The sequence below is a fragment of the Notamacropus eugenii genome, chromosome 4 (genome assembly GCF_028372415.1).
Source record: "Notamacropus eugenii isolate mMacEug1 chromosome 4, mMacEug1.pri_v2, whole genome shotgun sequence".
NCBI lineage: Eukaryota > Metazoa > Chordata > Mammalia > Diprotodontia > Macropodidae > Notamacropus > Notamacropus eugenii.
The window spans coordinates 28,788,122-28,806,735 of record NC_092875.1 but is presented as its reverse complement, the minus strand read 5'-3'; the positions used below and the strand labels follow the sequence as shown (position 1 = coordinate 28,806,735).

Genomic DNA, 18,614 nt, shown 5'->3' with positions numbered 1-18,614 from the left:
CAAGTCCAAGAAGGCTATTACTGACTGGGAGTGTTTCCCTCTGTGCCCCAAGATTGGAGGCCACCAGACACTCCTACAAATACTAGAGGGGTCTGGAAAAGACAGCCCTTAAATAAACACCATCGTGTGGAACCACCAAACCCCAGGCAAGAGTCAAGGACAATGGAACAGATACTGTTAAGCCAGGAAAGGGTTTTGAGAGTCTTAACATCCCCAAATAGGTAAAGGACACAGGTATGTGTGTGTGCTGGCCTCCTTTTCTCAGCCTTCCTTTCAGATGCCTAACTCCAATATCCATCAACAGGACTCAAAGTCCCAAAATAAGAACTTGTGGGACTATACAAAGGACCTGGAATATTGAATTTAATGTCAGCATCACGTCTGCCCCACAAAGTCAAATCCAACTGAAGGGGACTGACGGTGTGTGAAAGAATGGAGGGTGGTTCAACTGTCTTTATATGTTGTCTTTTTAAAAAAAAATTTAATGCAAATATTATTTAGAAAAGGCTTGAGGGGAATGGCAGCAGGAATTGGGATCCTGCCATTAAGCTCTTTCTGTCTTCTAAGGGACCTGCCTCTTTCAAATGCCAAGGGATCAGTCCCATTTCAGCCAGATGAGCCCAATGAGCTCCTGCTACTTTCACTGTGTTCTCACAGCTGGGACTCCCAGCCACCAAAGTGAGCAAAGCTGCTGCCCACAAAATGTGTTGTGTATCATTTGGAAACTACAGTCTGAGCCTTCACTCTCTTGCCCATTGAGATAACAGGAGATGGAATGCCCAGCACAGATGTATAATACCAGTTGTTACTTTGTTTTGGTTTTTTTAATGAAAACAAAAATAATAATTGCTCCCAGGGGAGACTCTATAGCCAAGTTGCACTCAGAGGTGCATTCTTATAACTGATCTATAAACTTCTGAAAATAGTAACTTATCTTGAAAACCTCTGATGCCTTGCCAGTCTGGTACTTACAGCTGGAATGCCTGTCAGCTTCTCCCCTCCAGTCCCTGCTTAAAAATCCTATTCAGCATCTTGGCTCTTGAATCCCCAAAATCCAAGAGCAGAGATCCCTTGGAATTGCTGTGGAATGGATTCCCAGGGCAACCCTTGAGGAGGGGGAGAAATCCCTGTTCACTTATGGGGCCAGGTTTCTTCTTGCTCAGGCTTGCCACGCCCTTACCAGTGCCCAAGGTGTGCCCAAAAGGACCCAAGGACAGGAAAGAGAATATGGCAAACAGAACTTGGCAATTCATCCCTTTTAAAACAAAAACTTTGAACAAGTGAAATGAATTTCTCTCCAGTTCCCTTCCCCATAAGCAACTGTAGTAAAATGGTAGCACCAGAAAGGCAAATTAGCACCTGGCAAACATGAAAACAGAGCACCAAAGACACCAGACAGATAGAAAAATGAATCTGCCCCTGACTGGACAGAAGTTCTATATACACAAATTAGGGCTCATCAGAATGTTCCAAGGTGGAAACACCCTGGACCTTGTGCCCACCCCGTGTCAAGACTAGCAGGTCTCCATTCCCTCATCTGTATCCCCCTGTCACTCTCACCAGGGGTTTGACTCTGGCCATGGGAAATGTGCTAGCCTTGTCCCAGCAGGCCTTCATTTCCTGCGCCTCAAACGCGGAGGGGACAAATGTTCATACTGAATCGCATAAAAGGAACGGGAACGCCCGTTCTTAACAAGGCATGCAGAGATGATAAATATTCCTATTCTCTCTCTTATATATATATGTGTATATATATGGATTTGTATATATATGGATAGGTTTCTGTTTCTATTTCTGCTGCTGGATGTCTGAAGATTGCCTCCAGTCCAATTCGGCATTCCCGTTGCCAGAGGTGTTTTGATGTCCTCCACTTTCTGCTCATGGTGCCACCCTTCGGGGCCAGTGGCTACTCACGTTCCAGATTCCCTCTAGGAAAATGGGATCCAGCTTGCTCCAAGGACACAGGATTTTCTCCAGCCTGGGGAAATAAAAGATTTGCATCTCCTTCAATATGAGAATGCCAATGACTTCTGTTAATCAATCAACTAGCATTTATGAAGCATATACTCTGTGCTGGGCACTCGAGATAAGAACAACAAAGAGGTAAATCTTTGGCATTAAGCATTCCAAACAAGAATGTGAAGCAGTGTGGTACAATGGAAAGAGCATCAACTCTCAAGGAAGCAGAGAATCTTGGTCCCTGAAATCCTCCCTCTTGGGTTCGTTCCCTGTGTGACTTTGGATTAGTCACCCAACATCTTCAATTACTTTATTGGGAATATGAAGGGACTAGACTCAAGAATCTCTGAATTCTCTTCCAATTCTAGATTTATTATCCTTTGTATGACCTTGGGCAAGTCAATTCCTTTCTCTGGGCCTCAGTTTCCTCATCTGTAATCTGAAGGGCTGGATGGACTCTGAGATCCCATGGATCCATAAGATCTGTTTAGGCAGGCAGAGCCATAACTAGGGTGAGGTAACTGGGCTTTGTGCCAGGGAAGGGAATTTGAAGTCCCACTGAGGTGGGAAAGGACATTCTTCTTACCCTGCCTACACTACCCCTCTACTGCCAATTTCCTCCTCCTTCAACAGTGGAGAAACCAGGATGGGCTTCCTCTTTCTACCCACTCCCAGCAAGCACACCTCGGGTATGTGTATACCCCCAATCACCCACTATTGCTTGTCCCAGGTAAAGCAATCATTAATTATATTTATGAAGCCAAGAATCAAGTCTTCTATTTCTCTCCTAATCCTAACTGGTTCCAAGGATCAATATTTGCTCCGTACCCACTGTACCCATAGTCTGTATTAGTTCTTTGAGTAGGGGCTCCCAAAAATAGCTTGTGTCCCACATATGGATTTCTAGTCCTTAAGTTTTGATAATACCCACTGTGCCCACAGCTTGTACTCATTCTTTGGATAGGGATCCCCAAAATATAGTTTGTGTCCTACATGGCCATTTCCAGTCCTTGAATTTTGATAGAATATACACCATCAGGTAGCAAGGTGTATTCTACCTTTCAACCATTGAACTGAGAATCAACATAAAGTGTGAGATTTTTCAGCCATTAATTTGGAATTAAAAGGCAACTGTTAGAGTAGAGAGAGGTCAGATTAGGAGTCCAGAGCTGGGTTCAAGTCTCAACTCTTACAACTGTATGACCATAGGCAAGTCATGTAATCTCTCAATTCCTGCCCCGCTTGCTCCACCCTCCTATATCCTATCCCCCAGCAATTCTTTAAAACTGGAAGTTACAGCAGAGTTTCTGATCTGCCTCAATGGAGGGGCTTTCTACACCAGGAGTTCCCCAGTTCAATTTTACTATTCCATTCCTAGGATCATAGATCAAGAGCTGAAAGGGACCTCAGAGGCCATCTCATCCAATTTTCTCATTTTACAGACAAGAACACCAAGTCCCAGAGAGGGAGAGGGACTTACAGGATCAAAGATGTAGAGTGAACTACAACCCTCTCATTTTACAGATGAAAAAACTGACACTGAGGTGACTAGCCCATGGTCACAAAGCCAGAAAGTGCTAGAAGCAGAATTTTAACCCATTTCTTCAATGCTCTAAATCAGTGAAATCATAGTTCTAAGTTAACAACAACAAAAACAAAACAAAACAAAAAAAAAACACAGGCAATTAAAACTCTATTACACATCAGTAAAATCAATATTGACTCTGCCATCTTTTTCCCCAACCATTTAGGTCTGAAGTTCTTTGTGGTCCTGTCTCTTTCTGGTGAACTATTTTAAAATAATAAGCATAGGGGTTGGACATAATCATGACAAGTCACAGCATTTTAAAGATGAAGGATGGTGGAATGGGTATGGTTATTAATGGCTATTAAGATTTTATTCTTTGTTTTGAATGTAGATTTTAATATTTTGTTTATACTTATTAAATTTCTAATTTGGGGGATGCTGGCACAATACTTGAGTTGATCATAGATTTTGCTCCATGTTGGCCCCTTCTTATTCTAGCTCTCCATGTTCCTGATGAGGAGAGAAGGAGGAAAGAAACATTTATGAAATACCTACTATGCGCCAAGCTTTGTGCTAAGCAATTATGTTAGTGCATTAAGGTTTCTAAAGGGTTTTACCCACAACAATCATATATATATATATATGAACCTATTTTCCCCATTTAACAGATAAGGAAACTGAGGGTTGGTGAGGTGAACGTGATCTCCCCAGAACTGAGCACAATACTCCAGATGGAGCTAAGTAGGACTACATCCTATGAGACTTCCTGGTCCCTGAGCACTATTAGCTTTCTATTAGAACATATTTCTTCATTTGTTCGTTTGTTTCATTCAGGAGTGCTAGCAGGGGGCAAGAAAGTGGATCCATTAGAGGGTGCCCTGATAACCTTTTAGCAACCAGAGGAAGTCACTTCTTATCTTCTCATCTTTTCTTTCCTTTCTCTCTTTCTCTTTCTTTTTTCTCTTTCTTTCTTTCCTTCTTTCTTTCCTTCCTTTCTTTAACAACACAATGAGCTAGAGTAAGGCACAGAGTGGATACCAGTGTTAACAGCTTATACAGAAAGACCCTCTCCAGGGGAATAATTATTGAAGGGGAGAAGGGTTCCTCTGGTCCTAATTATCACTTAAATAATGATACATTTCTCTGGTGCAGGCTTATTAGGAAGCTCAGAGCTGAAAGAAGGCTGTGATGGAAGTCAGAATGATGAAGGTTAGAGTTTGGAGATTTGTATGAGGAAAGGGAAATTTGGGGCCCCAATTCCTTCGTCATAGCTAATATTTCTATCACACTTACGTGCCAAGCACTTTACAAATGTTATTTCATTTGATCTTGACAACAACCCTATAAGGTACGTGCTATTAAACTCCCATTTCACTGATGAAGAAACTGAGACAGATGAAGTGATTTGCCCAGTTAATAAGTATCTGAGGTCAGATCTGAATTCAGATCATCCTGACTTCAGACACTAGGCCTTCTCAAGGTCTGGAGAGACTCATCACCTCATTGGCTGTAGGGCAACGGATTTTTTGCTCATAGAAACTCTAGAGGAGCATCTGCTGAGTTCTAGAGGAGATACAGTTTGGGAAGAGCAACCCCACTGATGAAATTACTACAGTCTTAAGATATTATTATTGCTACTAATAATCAACAAGTATTTATTAAGTACCCACTACTAATTATGTTTCCTTCCTTCCTGGATCTACTGATCCTGACCCATCACCAGTCTGCATTTCATTCCATAAAGAGGCATCAGAGTAGGAGATTAATAGTGGTATACTACTAATAGTAGTATAATATCCTAGCAGTATAATTATAAAAAATCACATTTTTTCTGGTGCTTTAAGGTTTGCTATATACTAGAGACTAGTTTGAGATCTGCTGGCCCAGAATATGAGAGATTAAGTGACTTGCTTTGAATCATGTTTCAGAGGTGGAATTTAAGCCTAGGTCTTCCTGGTTTCAAGGCCAGCACTCTATCCACTACACCATATGCCCTCTCCTATGTAGAATAAATGCAAAATAAATGTAGACAAGGTAGTAAATAGAGGTAATTTGAAAGGGAGAGTCCTGGCATTTGGGAGCATCAGGAAAGCCTTTGTAGAGATCCGTAGTGTCAAAGTCAAATAGAAAAGGGGCCTCTACATAATTTAATCACTAAATTACTACCTGGGTGACTGTGAGCACATTATTGATTTAGAAAACTGCATATTAACATTGTCTATGTTCTAGTCACTTCACCCTGTTTGCCTCAGTTTCCTCATCTGTAAAATGATCTGCAGAAGTAAATGGTCAACCAGTCCAGTATCTCTGCCAAGAAAGCCCTAAATGGCATCACAGAGAATCGGACGTGATTGAACTCACTGAACAACAACTGTATTTTTATTTATTTTGTGAAATATTTTGCAATTATACTTGAATCTGGTTCAGGCCTCATGCAGGCAGCAGATGGTATGTTTGACACTTCTGATGTTGAAGTTAGCACTTGAGTTAGGTCTTGAAGGAAGTGAGATATTGATTCTGAGGCCGAAGTGAGAAGGAAGGGCCTTCCAGGCTCCTGCTTCAGCACCACGGACAGTGACAGGGGGAAAGTTCAGAGCTGAGGCAAGATTGGGGCACTGGCCATAATTTATGGTCAGGGGGAATGGTGTATATATGGATCCTCTCTCTTCTTTTTTTTTTTTTCAGGACTGATTAGGCTCCTAGTATCTCAGATGTAGAATGGAAGGAACCTCTCTTTAGTTTCTTATAAAGGAGAATATCGTGACTTTGGGGAATGGTGACATGAATTTAGAGCTGGGAGGGATTTCAGAGGACCATTGGGTCTAACTCCCTGATTTTACTGATGAGAAAATGAAGGTCTAGGGGAGTCATTTGGATTCTCTCTCTACTTTCTGATGCCACAGAAAATCTAGGTTCATCATCACATGGAAGATGTCTAGGTGAGTAGGGTTGATGTTCAGGGACAAAATCACCATAATTTCTTGAAAGGAAGGGGTTATGTCTCCCATAGGTGTCTGAAGGATCTTGGTTGACAAATATTTATTGATAATGATGATAACAAAGGGACTGAGTCAAGGTAGTAGAAAAAACATCAGAATGAGAATGAGGGAATCAGAGATTAAATCACAGCTCTGCAACCTGTGTGATCCTGGATTAGTCATTTAACCTTGGGAGAGGAGAAGGGGGTCAGTTTCCTCATGTGCAAAATGAGGGGGTTGAACATAATGGCCTTGGAGGTTCCTTTAGATTCTTCACCTATTATTCTCCAATTCGCTAAATCACTCGTTGGGATTCAGTTTCCTCATTTGTAAAATATACAGAGAACATTAGATGATCTTTAAAGTTCCTTCCAGCTCTAAATCTAATGATGTATGAGGTGGCACAGGAAATAGAGTGCCAGGCCTGGAGTCTGGAAGACCTGAGTTCAAATCCAGCCTCAAACACTTACTAGCTATGTGACCCTAGGCAAGTCACTTAACTTTACCTCCTTTTCCTTATCTGTAAAATGAAGGTGATAATATCCCAGAGCTGTAGGAGGGTCAAATTATATTATATCTGTAAAGCACTTAGCACACAGTGAGTGCTTAACAAATTCTTGTTTCCTTTTTTATTAGGACTGTCTATCCTGGTCCACCATCACCAGCCAGCACCATAAAGAGACACCAGAATAGGACTTCAGTAGTGAATAACAATAACTCACATTCTTCTAGTGCTTTAAGGCTGTTTGCCCTCAATAGCTTTTCTTGGGCTTTAGCTTCATCCTCTGGGAATTAAGGGATCCCATCTGAGCTCAGCTCTAACTTGATAGAATTTCCCAGCCTGCTGTTTAAGCAACTATTGGGGGATGGGGGTTAATTCAAAGTGGAGGAGATGGGCAGGGAGTGATCTTCATCACACCCTTAAAGATATTTTTCCAGTGATGAAGGCAGATTTGCAAGCAGTCAGCCATACAGTTTTACAGAGATAGACAGACAGACAGAGAGACAGACAGACAGACAGAGAGAGAGAGAGAGAGAGAGAGAGAGAGATCCATCCCATCCTATCTCACTAGCAACCAGTCCTGGTAGCTGAGTTTACTAATGGGGAAAAATTATTTGCTCTATAGACTGAACTGCCCTACAGGGGATCATATCCATAGATTTGGCCTCTCAATGCCCTATGCAGCCCAGACACAGAACAGCTGGAACACAGACATCTCAGGAGCCAAGTCAATAAATAAGGTAAATACAATGGCGAGGCTAATGTAATCGAAAACAACACTAAAAGGCAGCCAAGCTCAGACTAATTGCAACGGCCAATCTGGACCCCACATAACAGATGACAAAGCACACATTTCCCTCCTCTCAGGTGTGTGGCCTGAGGTCTACAGGGGTAGAATGATGCATTTCCCAGCTTTGAATAGGCTCTCCTCTGTGCCTGAAGTCCACTCCCTACCACCTGCCTTTCTTTGATTTGATATATTCTTTGTCAGTGCTTGTATGTGTGCATGTGCTCTCTTCCTTGAGGACAGAGACTGTTTCATTTTTGTCTCTGCACCTCTAATATATAACACACAGGAGAGACACTTAGAAAAGGCTTATTGATTGATTGAACTAGTTGGAGGGTTTCTACATTTTGTCACTGCAATGGTTAGAGGTGTGGGCCTGAAGTTGGGAAATCTGACAGTGTGGCCCTGAGCAAGTCACTTAACCTTTCTGTGCCTCAGTTACCTGAACTGCAAAAGCAGGATAACTGCATCCAACTCTCATGGTTGTTACGAGAAACAAATGAGATATTTATAAAGCACATAGTGCCTGGCACATAGTAGGCATTATACAAATGCTAGCTATTATCATTATTAACATTATTATTTTCATCACCAGTTGGTTTTAGTAAGCTGTTTTCCTTTATTATAAAGGAGTTTTCAGTGATGGGAGTGGAATGAAGACCATATCAAATACAAAAGGCATTTGTTTTAATTTAATTCAGAAGCAATTATTATGCACCTATTATATGTGAGATGAAATAGGTACTAGAGGTAAAAAGACATTTTTAAAAATAATAACAAACCAGGCCTTGGCCTTGAGAGACTCTAAATCCTTTAAGCTGTGCTTTTGGCCCCCTGACTCATGTCTTTTCACCCTGGCCTTTTCCTCCACCCTCCTAGCTTCCTTCTCCCACTGGGGGATTCCTTCCAGGGTGTCTATTCTGGGGTCAGGCCTGGGTTGCCCATGTTTCATTCCCCTCCCAGCTGTGCCTCTGACTTGATGGACTTTTACCAGCATGTCCCCAGCAGGGACCTTCTCCCCTCCCCCACAATTTTCAATTCCCTTCTATGTACTCTTTTCTACAGTTAGAATTTAAGTTTCTCGAGGTCAGGGAATATACCCTTCTATTTATTTATTTATTTTTTGCTGGTATTTGTTTCCCCAGTACATAATGCTAGGCACATAGTAGGTGCTTAATAAATGCTTATTGCCTTACATTCTGCTAGGAAGAATGATATGTACCTAGGTAAGTTTGCGTAAGGTAAATACAGAGTAATTTGGGGAAGCATTAACAACTGGGGAAATTAGGCATCAGTCTGACTTTTTTAAAAGTTCCTTAATAAAAGAGGGGAGAAAGGAGAGATGGAGGGAGAGAATAAGGAAGGGAAAGGGAAGGGAAGGAAGGAAGGAAGGAAGGAAGGAAGGAAGGAAGGAAGGAAGGAAGGAAGGAAGGAAGGAAAGAAGGAAGAAAGGAAGGAAAAAAAAGAAAGTTTGGACCAAGTAAAATATTTTTTTTAATTTTAAATTATTTCTTTATATAATTTGTTCTTACATCACTTTCATTTATGCTTATAACCCTCCCTGCTTCCCTGTGCACTGAACCATCCTTATGTCAAAGATTAAAAAAGAGCAGGAGGAAAAAGCAGTCAGAAAAACTCCCCTACACGTCAGGTCAAGTCAAAAAACATTTATCAAGTGCTTACTATGTGCCAGGAACTGTTAATGGAGTCAGATACTCATGGTATCTCTATTAAGGGAAGGAGATGTGTTTTCTTATCTATTCTTCTTGAATAAACTGGAATCAGTCAACTTGAAGGACAACTGCAAGAGTCTGATTCTATGAAGTTAATTTGTAAATTATTTACTTTTCTTATTTCATTTCATTTTATTTTTTAAAAAAATATCCATTCTATTCCCAGTACAATAAGACAAATAAGAAGTAGGAAATGCCCATAGCAAGGTTTATCCAAAAATCCCCCTTAGGTTTTATAAATATGACATGTTCCTATAATATACACAGTACACTATTGAAAATCTACTAGCATGGAACTTTCCACCCTCTGATGCAAATAATAATAGCTCATGTTTACAAAGCAAAGACAAATGGAGAGCCCATGTGTGCTGTTGGTCTCCATACAATGTTATTAAATCTAGAGGAAGGCACTTTGGGTAAACCCCTTTTGAAGAAAGTCTCACAGAGATGAAAAGTCATAGAAGAGTTGTGATCTGCTGAGTTGAAGGGATTAACCATAAGAAGCTAGGTGGCACAGTGGATAGAATTCAACGTGGGGAACCTGCAGCTTCAAGGCCACACGTGGCTCTCTAGGTCCTCAGGTGCTGCCCTTTGACTGAATCTTGGATAGATCAATACCTTGAAATCAGAGAAATCTGAATTCAAGTTGTTCCTCAGATACTTATCAGCTGCGTGATATTGAACAGGCCACTGCCTCATCTTCCTCTTCTGTAAAATAGAGATAATAATAGTACTTATCTCCCTTGAGGTGGGGAAAACAGAAGACTATTATCATAACAGTTCAAGCGTGAGGTGATAAAGGGGAGAGAAGGGGCTATATATGAGAGATGTTGTGAAGACAGACATGACAAGATTTGGAATGGACTGAATATGTACAATAGGTGAAAAGGTGAGAATGACAGCCTGGATGACTGGGAGGTTGGTGGTACCCTCCACAATAACTGTGAAGTATAAAGGAGGAAAGATGATGAGTTGGTTTCTGCACCTGTTACATTTGAGATGTCTACAGAGCATTCAGTTTGGGATATCCAGAAAGCAGTTGAGGATGTGGAACTGGAGTTCAGCAGACAAGAGTGGGGCTGTATATACAGATACCAGAATTGTCTGTGTAGAAATGATCATTGAACCTAGGAGAAGTGATGAGATCACCAAGTGAAACTGTATAGAGGGAGAAGTGAAACGAGCCCAGGACAGAGATTTGGGGGTACCCATGGTCAATGGGAACAAAACAGCAAAGGAAGACTGAGAAGGAGTGATCAGACAGATAGGAGGAGAAACAGGAGAGAAAACAGAGATGAGCAAGGGTTGTATAGCTTGGATCCAGGATTTGGTGTGCAGTAGGGAAACCAGGGCTGGATTTGGAGTCGGGGGACTGGGTTTGGCTCCTGATTCTGCCCCTTACTACCTGCCTAATCTTGGTCGAGATTTCTCTTCTATGTGCCTCAGTTTCCTTACTCATAAAATGAAAATTGAATGACCTATAAAGTCCCTTTTGGCTCCAAATCCTCAAAAGGACCTCAAGGGTTCATGCTGTTTCCCCCATTCAAGTGTGAGCTCCTTGAGGACAGGAGTGTCTTTTGCCTCTTTTTGTATCTCACTGCATAGCACAGTGCATGGCACATAGTAGGTGCTTAATACATGCTTACTGAACTGATTTGAAATTCATTCTCTCTAGCCAGGCTTCCTGCTTCACATCCCTTCCCTCCATCCACTTGGACACGTAGCCATCTTCCCTACAGCTATATCCAGCCCACACACAATCACCATTTGCCCTCCCATCTTTCTTCCTCTCTACCTGGCCACGCCAAATTAGCACTACCACTGCTTCTGGAAAGGCAGACCCAGTTAGGTTGACAGGCATTTAGTAAGCACTTACTATGTATCAGGCATTGTCCTTAAACCCTGGGATTATAAATTTAAGCAGAAAGATAGTGCCTAAAAGGCAGCTGGATGACACAGTGCATGGAGTGCAGTCAGAAAGGCTCCTTGTGAGTTCATATCTGGCCTCAGACACTCGCTGTGTGACCCTGGGAAAGTCACTTCACTCTGTTTGCCTCAGTTCCCTCATCTGTAAAATGAGCTGGAAAAGGAAATGGCCAACCACTCCAGTATCTTTGCGAAGAAAACCCCAAGTAGGGTGATGAAGAGTTGGACACGACTGAAGAAGTTATCCAGAAGCTTACATTCTAATGGAGAAAGGTAACACATAAAAGGAAGGTGAAGGTGGGGAGAACACTGGGGCATAGTAGAAACCGTCTGAAGAGTCAGGAGGGCAGGTCTTGACCACAGACTGCCCTTTGCTTTCAATCACCATCCCTATGACTCAGACTAAAACTCCCTTCCCTGGCCACCACTCCTCCAGGAGTGGTCTAATAGAATGTGAACCCCTTGAGGACAGGCACTGAGTCTCACATAGGTGTCTTTGATGTTTAGCACATAAAAGGCGCTTAAATGCATTAACGCAGTTTTCATTCATTCACCTTAAGATTTAGGCCTGGAAGGACCTTAGAGATCGTCTCAACTGCCCTATTTTACAGCCGAAACTGATAAGGTCACAGATTTATGGCTGACGTGGGCCTCATTGAACTCAATGGTGTCAAACTCAAGCCAGGCTTACTGACTTAGATGAACATGATCTATGCTGTGTTGTATTTTTATTATTTTCATTAATGTTTCCCAGTTACATTTTAGTCTGGTTCAGCAGCCCTTGGGAGTTTTGCTGCCTACTCTCCACTCACCAGAGCAAGGGTTTAACACTTCTGAAGACCCTTATTTTACAGGTGAGAAAACTGATGTTCAGGGAGAGAAGTGACTTATCCAGGGCTAATATGGGATTCCAATAGGGGTCTTTTCCAATCTAAATATGGTGCTGTATTTGTTGAACCATTCAGATCTTGTTAACCTTGAAAGAAGCAAAGTTTGGACAGACAGACAACACACACACAGAGACAGAGACAGATAAAGAGACAGAGACAGCGAAAGAGAGACAGAAATAGACAGAAACAGAGAGCAGGAGACAGAGACATAGAGAGAGATGGAGCAAGAGACAGAGACAGAAAGAGATAGACATAGCGAGAGCGAGAGCGAGAGCGAGAGCGAGAGCGAGAGAGAGAGAGAGAGAGAGAGAGAGAGAGAGAGAGAGAGAGAGAGAAACAAAGACGAAAGGACGTGATAAGGCACCTTTGCCCCAGTTAGATCCATAAGGTGAGCTGCTGGTGGTGTATTTAATTATCCCCACGTACAGTTGTATTTACATCCACAGCTCAGTCATTTGTGACTTGGAATCTCACCAGGATAGTTGGACAGCTTCACACCCTGAACATGTGGCAGTCAGGAGGAGGGCTGCCATCAGCTCGCCTGTTCCCTCACATCTGGACGCTTCCCTGAGGGTGATCCTTCAGATCACTAACCAAGTGTCTCACTGATAAGCCCACTCTCCTCTTCCCCCAAGTTAAAGGAGCCCTCAAAGTCTTTGCCAGAGTGAAGCACAAGGGGAGAGGGAGGAGGAGAGAAAGCTCACCTGCAAACCTCTCCATTTGGAATTTAAAGCTGTCATCATTGCCTCCACTCCACTTTTCCTGCCTTTCTCACCTCCTCCTTCACCTGCCTTTCCTGATACCTCCCCCCACCCCCAACAACCTCCCCTGCCCCCATTGCTAATGCCCCCCCCCAAAATTGCCCTTGTATTTTGTTCATATTTTGTAAATACTTTTATGGGCATTTGTCATTGCCCCCAGTGGAATGCAAACATCTTGAGTCTGGTTCAGTGCCTAGGTTGGCAAAGCACTTCGTAATTATTATCTCATCTGATCCTCCCAACAACCCTGGGAGAAAGGTGCTATTATTAACATTTTACAGTTGGGGAAATGGAAGCAGAGAGAGGTTAAGTGACTTGCCCAGGGTCACAAACCTAGTAAGTGTCAGAGGCAGGATTTAAACCCAGATCCTGTGACTTCCGTACCAGTATCTACCCACTGTATCATGCTGCCCTCTTGGATTTGAACCATTGGAGATTTGGGAAGGAGTCAGTTCCAGTCACTCTGAGGGATAGTTTGGAGACCTAGGAGGTAGGATGAGATCAGGCAGTATCTAGCTACTCATTTGCTTTTGAAAGGGGGCCCAATTAATCATTACTGGAATTTAAATAGGTTTTATGCTTTGCAACGCATTTTATCAATTTTATCTCAGTTGATACTCACAGGGTTCACAACAACTTTATTAAATAGATACTACAAGCTGGTGGGGGGGAGGGCAACTGAACTTGTGATAATATTGATATAGGAAAACTCTGGAAAGATAACTCCATCTCCCAAGGCCAAACAGCCCTGGGTGGCAACTTATAGAGTCAGACAGTTGCTAGGAGTCAGAAATTAAATGACCTACCCAAGATCATCCAGTCAGTGGGTATCAAGAGAACTAAGGTTACTATTATTAGTAACAGTGGTAGGAGTAGTACAGAGAGACATTATTGCATAGTAGATAGAGAGTTGACCTCAGAGTCAGGAAGACCTGAGTTCCAGTCCCGCTTTTGACTCATATTGGCTGTTTGACCAAAGGCAAATCACTTAAACCACTAGATGCTCTAGGCCACTCGATAACACTAAGGTGCAGAGAAGATGCTGACCTTCTGTGGTAAGAGGAATTTCATCATCTAGGAGTTGACAATACCAGAGAAATCACAGATCCAGCCCTACTCCTAGCCTACTCTTTTTATTACCAGGAAAGGTCTCATCAGTTTCACCCTGTGGCCCTGGCTTGGTCTTTCAGTATCTTGACTCATCTAATCAACAACCCTGATTTTCACTTGTGCCTTTTACATGAGGGATGAGGTTTCCCCACCATACTTGAAACACCCCTGAGTTCACACTCTTTCCATCAATATAGACTGCCGTTGTTCTGTATTTTAGGAGACACACTGATCTCTCTCAATTTAACAAGGATGGTTCAGAGCAGGACAGACACATAGCTCACCACTAGGTCCTTACTCAAACCCTTTCTGGTTTGGGAGAACTTGTCAATGCTTACGCTACAACAGATTCCCCCCCCTCCCCCCCCCCCCCCCCCCCCCGCCCCCAACAGAAGCCAGGTTCATCTTCAGGCCATGATGAGAAATGAGAAGGGAACTTTGGTGGAGTCCAAAATAAAATTAGAGAAGTTGTTATTGTTGTTTTAAGAAGGGCGTCGAAAGAGTGGCAACTTCCCAAGTCTTGCTCCAAGGAGATCACAGCAGCTAGGTGGATTAGGGTGCTGAATTCAAAGCCAGGAAGACGTGAGTTCAAATCCTGCCTCAGATGCTTACTAGCTGTGTGGCCTAGGGCCAGTCAAACCTCTATTTGCCTTAGTTTCTTCTTCCGTAAATTAGGGGTGATAATAGCACCTGTTTCATAGGATTGTTGTGAGCATCAAATGATATAATATATGCAAGGTGCTTTGCAAACCTTAAAGTTATCTAAATGCTAGCTATTATTAACATTATGGTCACGAGGGTACAAATGGGGAAACTGAGGCTTGAGAGGCTAGATGACTTGCCCAGGGTCATTTCGGTAGTGAGAGAGACAGCACATGTAATCTGGCTCCAAATATAATTCTCCTTCCATTGTAGCAGATTGCCTCCCCTCTGAGGTGCTAAGGCTGCCTGGGAGAACACTGGCTCACCTATGTCCCGGGCTGAAAGGTATCTGGACCCCTCCCGGATCTGGGTCACTTGCTCCCATGCACATTCGTGAGCGCTGGCTCCGGGGTAAGGCGCCCACCCAAGACTGGGAATTGGTAACCCCGGCAACTCCCAGGAGAACCCTGGGAGAGACCTCTCGGTTGGCATCCCCGGTACCCTAAGCAGTCCCCATCCGACCGCATCCCTTGTCTCTCTGGGCTGGCGCCTTGAGCACCCTTCCTCCCAGGCTACTGGCAGCTTACCACACCGGGACCACGAGCATCCCCAGCCCCGCCTCCCCCCTGCTGCCCCGCCCGCCCGCCTCCGGCGCCTCCCGGACGCCAGCCCCCCTAGTCACCCCGCTGGCTCCTGCTTGCTCAGGCAACTCCCCGAAGTCCGCGGGAATGCATGCTAGCCCCTGCAGAAACCTGAGGAGAGCGGGGGTCGGCGGGCCCCGTCTGCTCTCACAACCCTGCACTACGAACCCCAACCCAAGAGAGTGGGAATAAACTGTCCCCTGAGGGCGCCCAGCGCCAGTTTCTCTGGCCGGATCTAGCTCCTGTTTTTTATAAGTCATGTTTTTTCTCATTGTTTTTCTTAGATTCGTAATACATTTCCCTTGTCTTTCTGCGTGGTACAGGACTGTCTCTCAAGCTATTTACTGCCTGTTAAATCAATTAACTTTCTCAGTTCCCTCATCTACAAAATGAAGGGCTTGGACCAAAGGTAGATGACTTCAAAAGCCTCCTCCAGTCCCAGATTTGGGACCTTACGGGGACTTCCTATTTGGTTTCTTCTCCTTCAGTTTAACTTGGTAAAATGAGGGGATTGAACTCGATGCTTTCAGGTCTACCACAACCTACACCCCCAGGTCTAAGAGTTTATATTCTGAGGATCCTCTCATCTCTCAAATTCTCATATCTAAGAGCCCTCCCAGCTCTGACAGGCTAATGTTCTAAGTTCTCTGACATTTTCAGTTCTAAGAGTCCTCCCAACTCTGACAGCTAATGTTCTAAGATCTCTCCCTGACATTTTCTGTTCTAAGCCTTCCCAGATCTAACACTGTATATTCTAAGGTCTCTACTAGCTCGAACATTCTAGGCTAAGCTCTGGCATCCTATGCTCCGTGTTAAGGGACCCTTTAACTATACTGTTTAGGATTCTTTCTTTCTTTTCCTCTTTTTTCTCTGTCTCTCCATCTTCTTCCTCTTCCCACGACTCCAAAATGCTTCTCTCTCTCTCTCTCTCTCGCTCTCGCTCTCTCTCTCTCTTGCTCTCTCGCTCTCTCTGTCTCCTCATTTTTTTCTCTTCCCTTTTCTCCAGAAAGTTGTTCCCAGCTCCACAAAGAACCCAGATTAAGCCCGTGGCTAGACAGCGAAGGGGACTTCCCTGCGCCTAAACGGGAAAGGGAGGCGTTAAAGGGGTCCATCTTCTTCCCGCTTGAGGCAGGAGTGGGACCGAAGGCTTTTCCCTGGATCACAGATTAGAAGCCTCGTAGGGAAACTTTCTCAGGAGTTGCAGGCAAGGAGAGAAGCACAGGCTCTCTTTTGCAAAACCTACCATGCACCTGTCACCCATTCTCCTCATCTCATACAACCCCCTGGACTGAGGGGATCCCAGCCGTCTCCCTCCACGCCCTGCCCAGTCCAGAGAGTACGGAGTCTGGACTGCAGGTGGCCAGTTTGGATTCCGGGTGCAGACTCACGTAGAGCCCCAATCCTTGGAGAAGCCATCCTCGGGACCCGCAATACACTCGGCGTCCGAGACCTTGGGCATTGGTGCAGACGTCGTTGACTTCCTCAACAACGTCCGCCTTTCCCTCTGAGCCCCGTCAGGGTCAGTCTCAATCTCTTCCCTAGTTCCCAGTGCCCGTTTCCCTCGTGGACACCTCCACCCCCTCCTACAGCTGCTGCACGTCCCATCTCTGCCAGGTCTTTCAGCCTCCAATGGGAGAGACCTGCTTATCTTCACATATCTCGCACTTAGCCGAGCACCCAGCACCCAGCAGGGTGCAGTACCTGTTGGGTGAATGACCGTCTGAGACGGTCCCTCTTCTCCGGCCCCTCCAAGGGGACTGAATGACGGACTACAAGCCCAAACCTTAAGGTACCCTTCCCAGGCAGGCTCTTGGCCCGGACCAAGCTCCTGGAGGGCAGTCTTTGGAGGTCTCATGTGGAACAGCAGGTACGAGATAGAAGGAGGAGGCAAAAGTTGGCTAAGTCAAAGAAGTCCCACGGCCTCGGGAAAGAGGTATCGAGGGAGGCAGGGAGAAAATGACGGAGAGAAAACCAGAGGGACGGGTAGAAACTCCAAGAAACACAGGAAGATACAGAAGAAAGACAGATAAGGATGGAGAGCGCAGAAAAGAGAGGCTGAGAAGCAGAAAGAGAAAAGAGGGAAGAGGGGGGGGAAAAGGGAGAGGACAATGGATAGGAAGAAGGGGAGAGAAAGAAAAATGGGAGAGTAGATGAGAAACAGACGTACCGACAAGGAGAATGAAAGAGTAAAGGGAGACCCAGGGAGAGGATAGAGGCAGGGGGGAAGCGGGCAGTGGAGCGGAGAGACGGAGGCAGAACTTGGTCGTCTCCAGGACCGGCCTCGAACTCCTGCCCAGCCCGGCCCAGGGCAGTACCTGTTGCTTGGGCTCCGGCTCGGTCTCCGCTTCGGCCCCCGCCAAGAAGCCCCCGCGCTCCTACAGGTTCCTCCTCCGGAGCAGCCAGGCCGCCAGCGCCGCCACCTGAGCGGCCGCGCACAGCCAAGCCCAGTAGGCGGGGAGCCCGCTGCCGCTGCCCGCCTCGGCTGCGGCCCGCCGGCTCCGCGCCCGGCGCCGCCACATGGTCCGCTCCTGCAGCTCGTCCCCGAGGGCCTTGAGGCGGGCGGCCGTGAGCTGTGCGGCCGCCGCCGCGCGCTGCTCGAGGCGGCCGGAGCTGCAGGCGCACACTGCCGGGGGGCCGCGGCCGCGGTGCAGGGGGCACGGGCACATGACGGACGCCTCCCGCGCTCCTCCTCCTCGGGCTCGCCTCGCTAGGTCCGGTCCGGCCGCCTTGCCCCGGCTCCGCGCCGTGTGCCCTTCTCCGCCCGCGGGCACCTTCCCTTCCTGGCCCAGCTGCGCGTCCAGCCGCGTGCGCTCCGGCTGCGCCTCGATGCGCTCCGGCCCCGGCTCCGCACACCAAGTTTCTGTGTTTGTGTACGTGCGGGAGTGTGTGCGGTGTGTCGGGCGGGCGCTGGTGGGGCGGACGGCGGCGCTATTATTAATTAAAGTGTCACATGGTAGAGGGGGGGAGGGCTGAAAGGGGGGTTACATCATCCGGCCCCGGGGGGGCTGGAGGCAGAAGAAACCGAGAGGTAACTTTTAACCCTGCCTGTGCCGGGAGCTAGGCTGGCCCGGGGCTCGGCGGGGGGCACGGACTCCGCCCAGCCGCAACTCTCGGCCGGACCAGGGTCGGGCAACCTGGTGCCTTCCTGGGGACACCT

The 18,614-nt window shown here is 45.6% G+C and overlaps 1 protein-coding gene across 1 annotated transcript; it reads right to left on the bottom strand.

Annotated features, from left to right (window-relative positions):
- Window positions 1-17,786: 17,786 nt before the first annotated feature.
- On the bottom strand, window positions 17,787-18,123 carry HRK (harakiri, BCL2 interacting protein). The gene has a single exon (XM_072599385.1). The coding sequence runs from the start codon at window positions 18,121-18,123 to the stop codon at window positions 17,833-17,835; it is 291 nt and encodes a 96-aa protein (XP_072455486.1). The 3' UTR covers window positions 17,787-17,832.
- Window positions 18,124-18,614: the final 491 nt, after the last annotated feature.

Coding starts and splice junctions, on each gene's coding strand:
- HRK (XM_072599385.1), bottom strand. CDS start 18,123: ATGTGCCCGTGCCCCCTGCACCGCGGCCGCGGCCCCCCGGCAGTGTGC.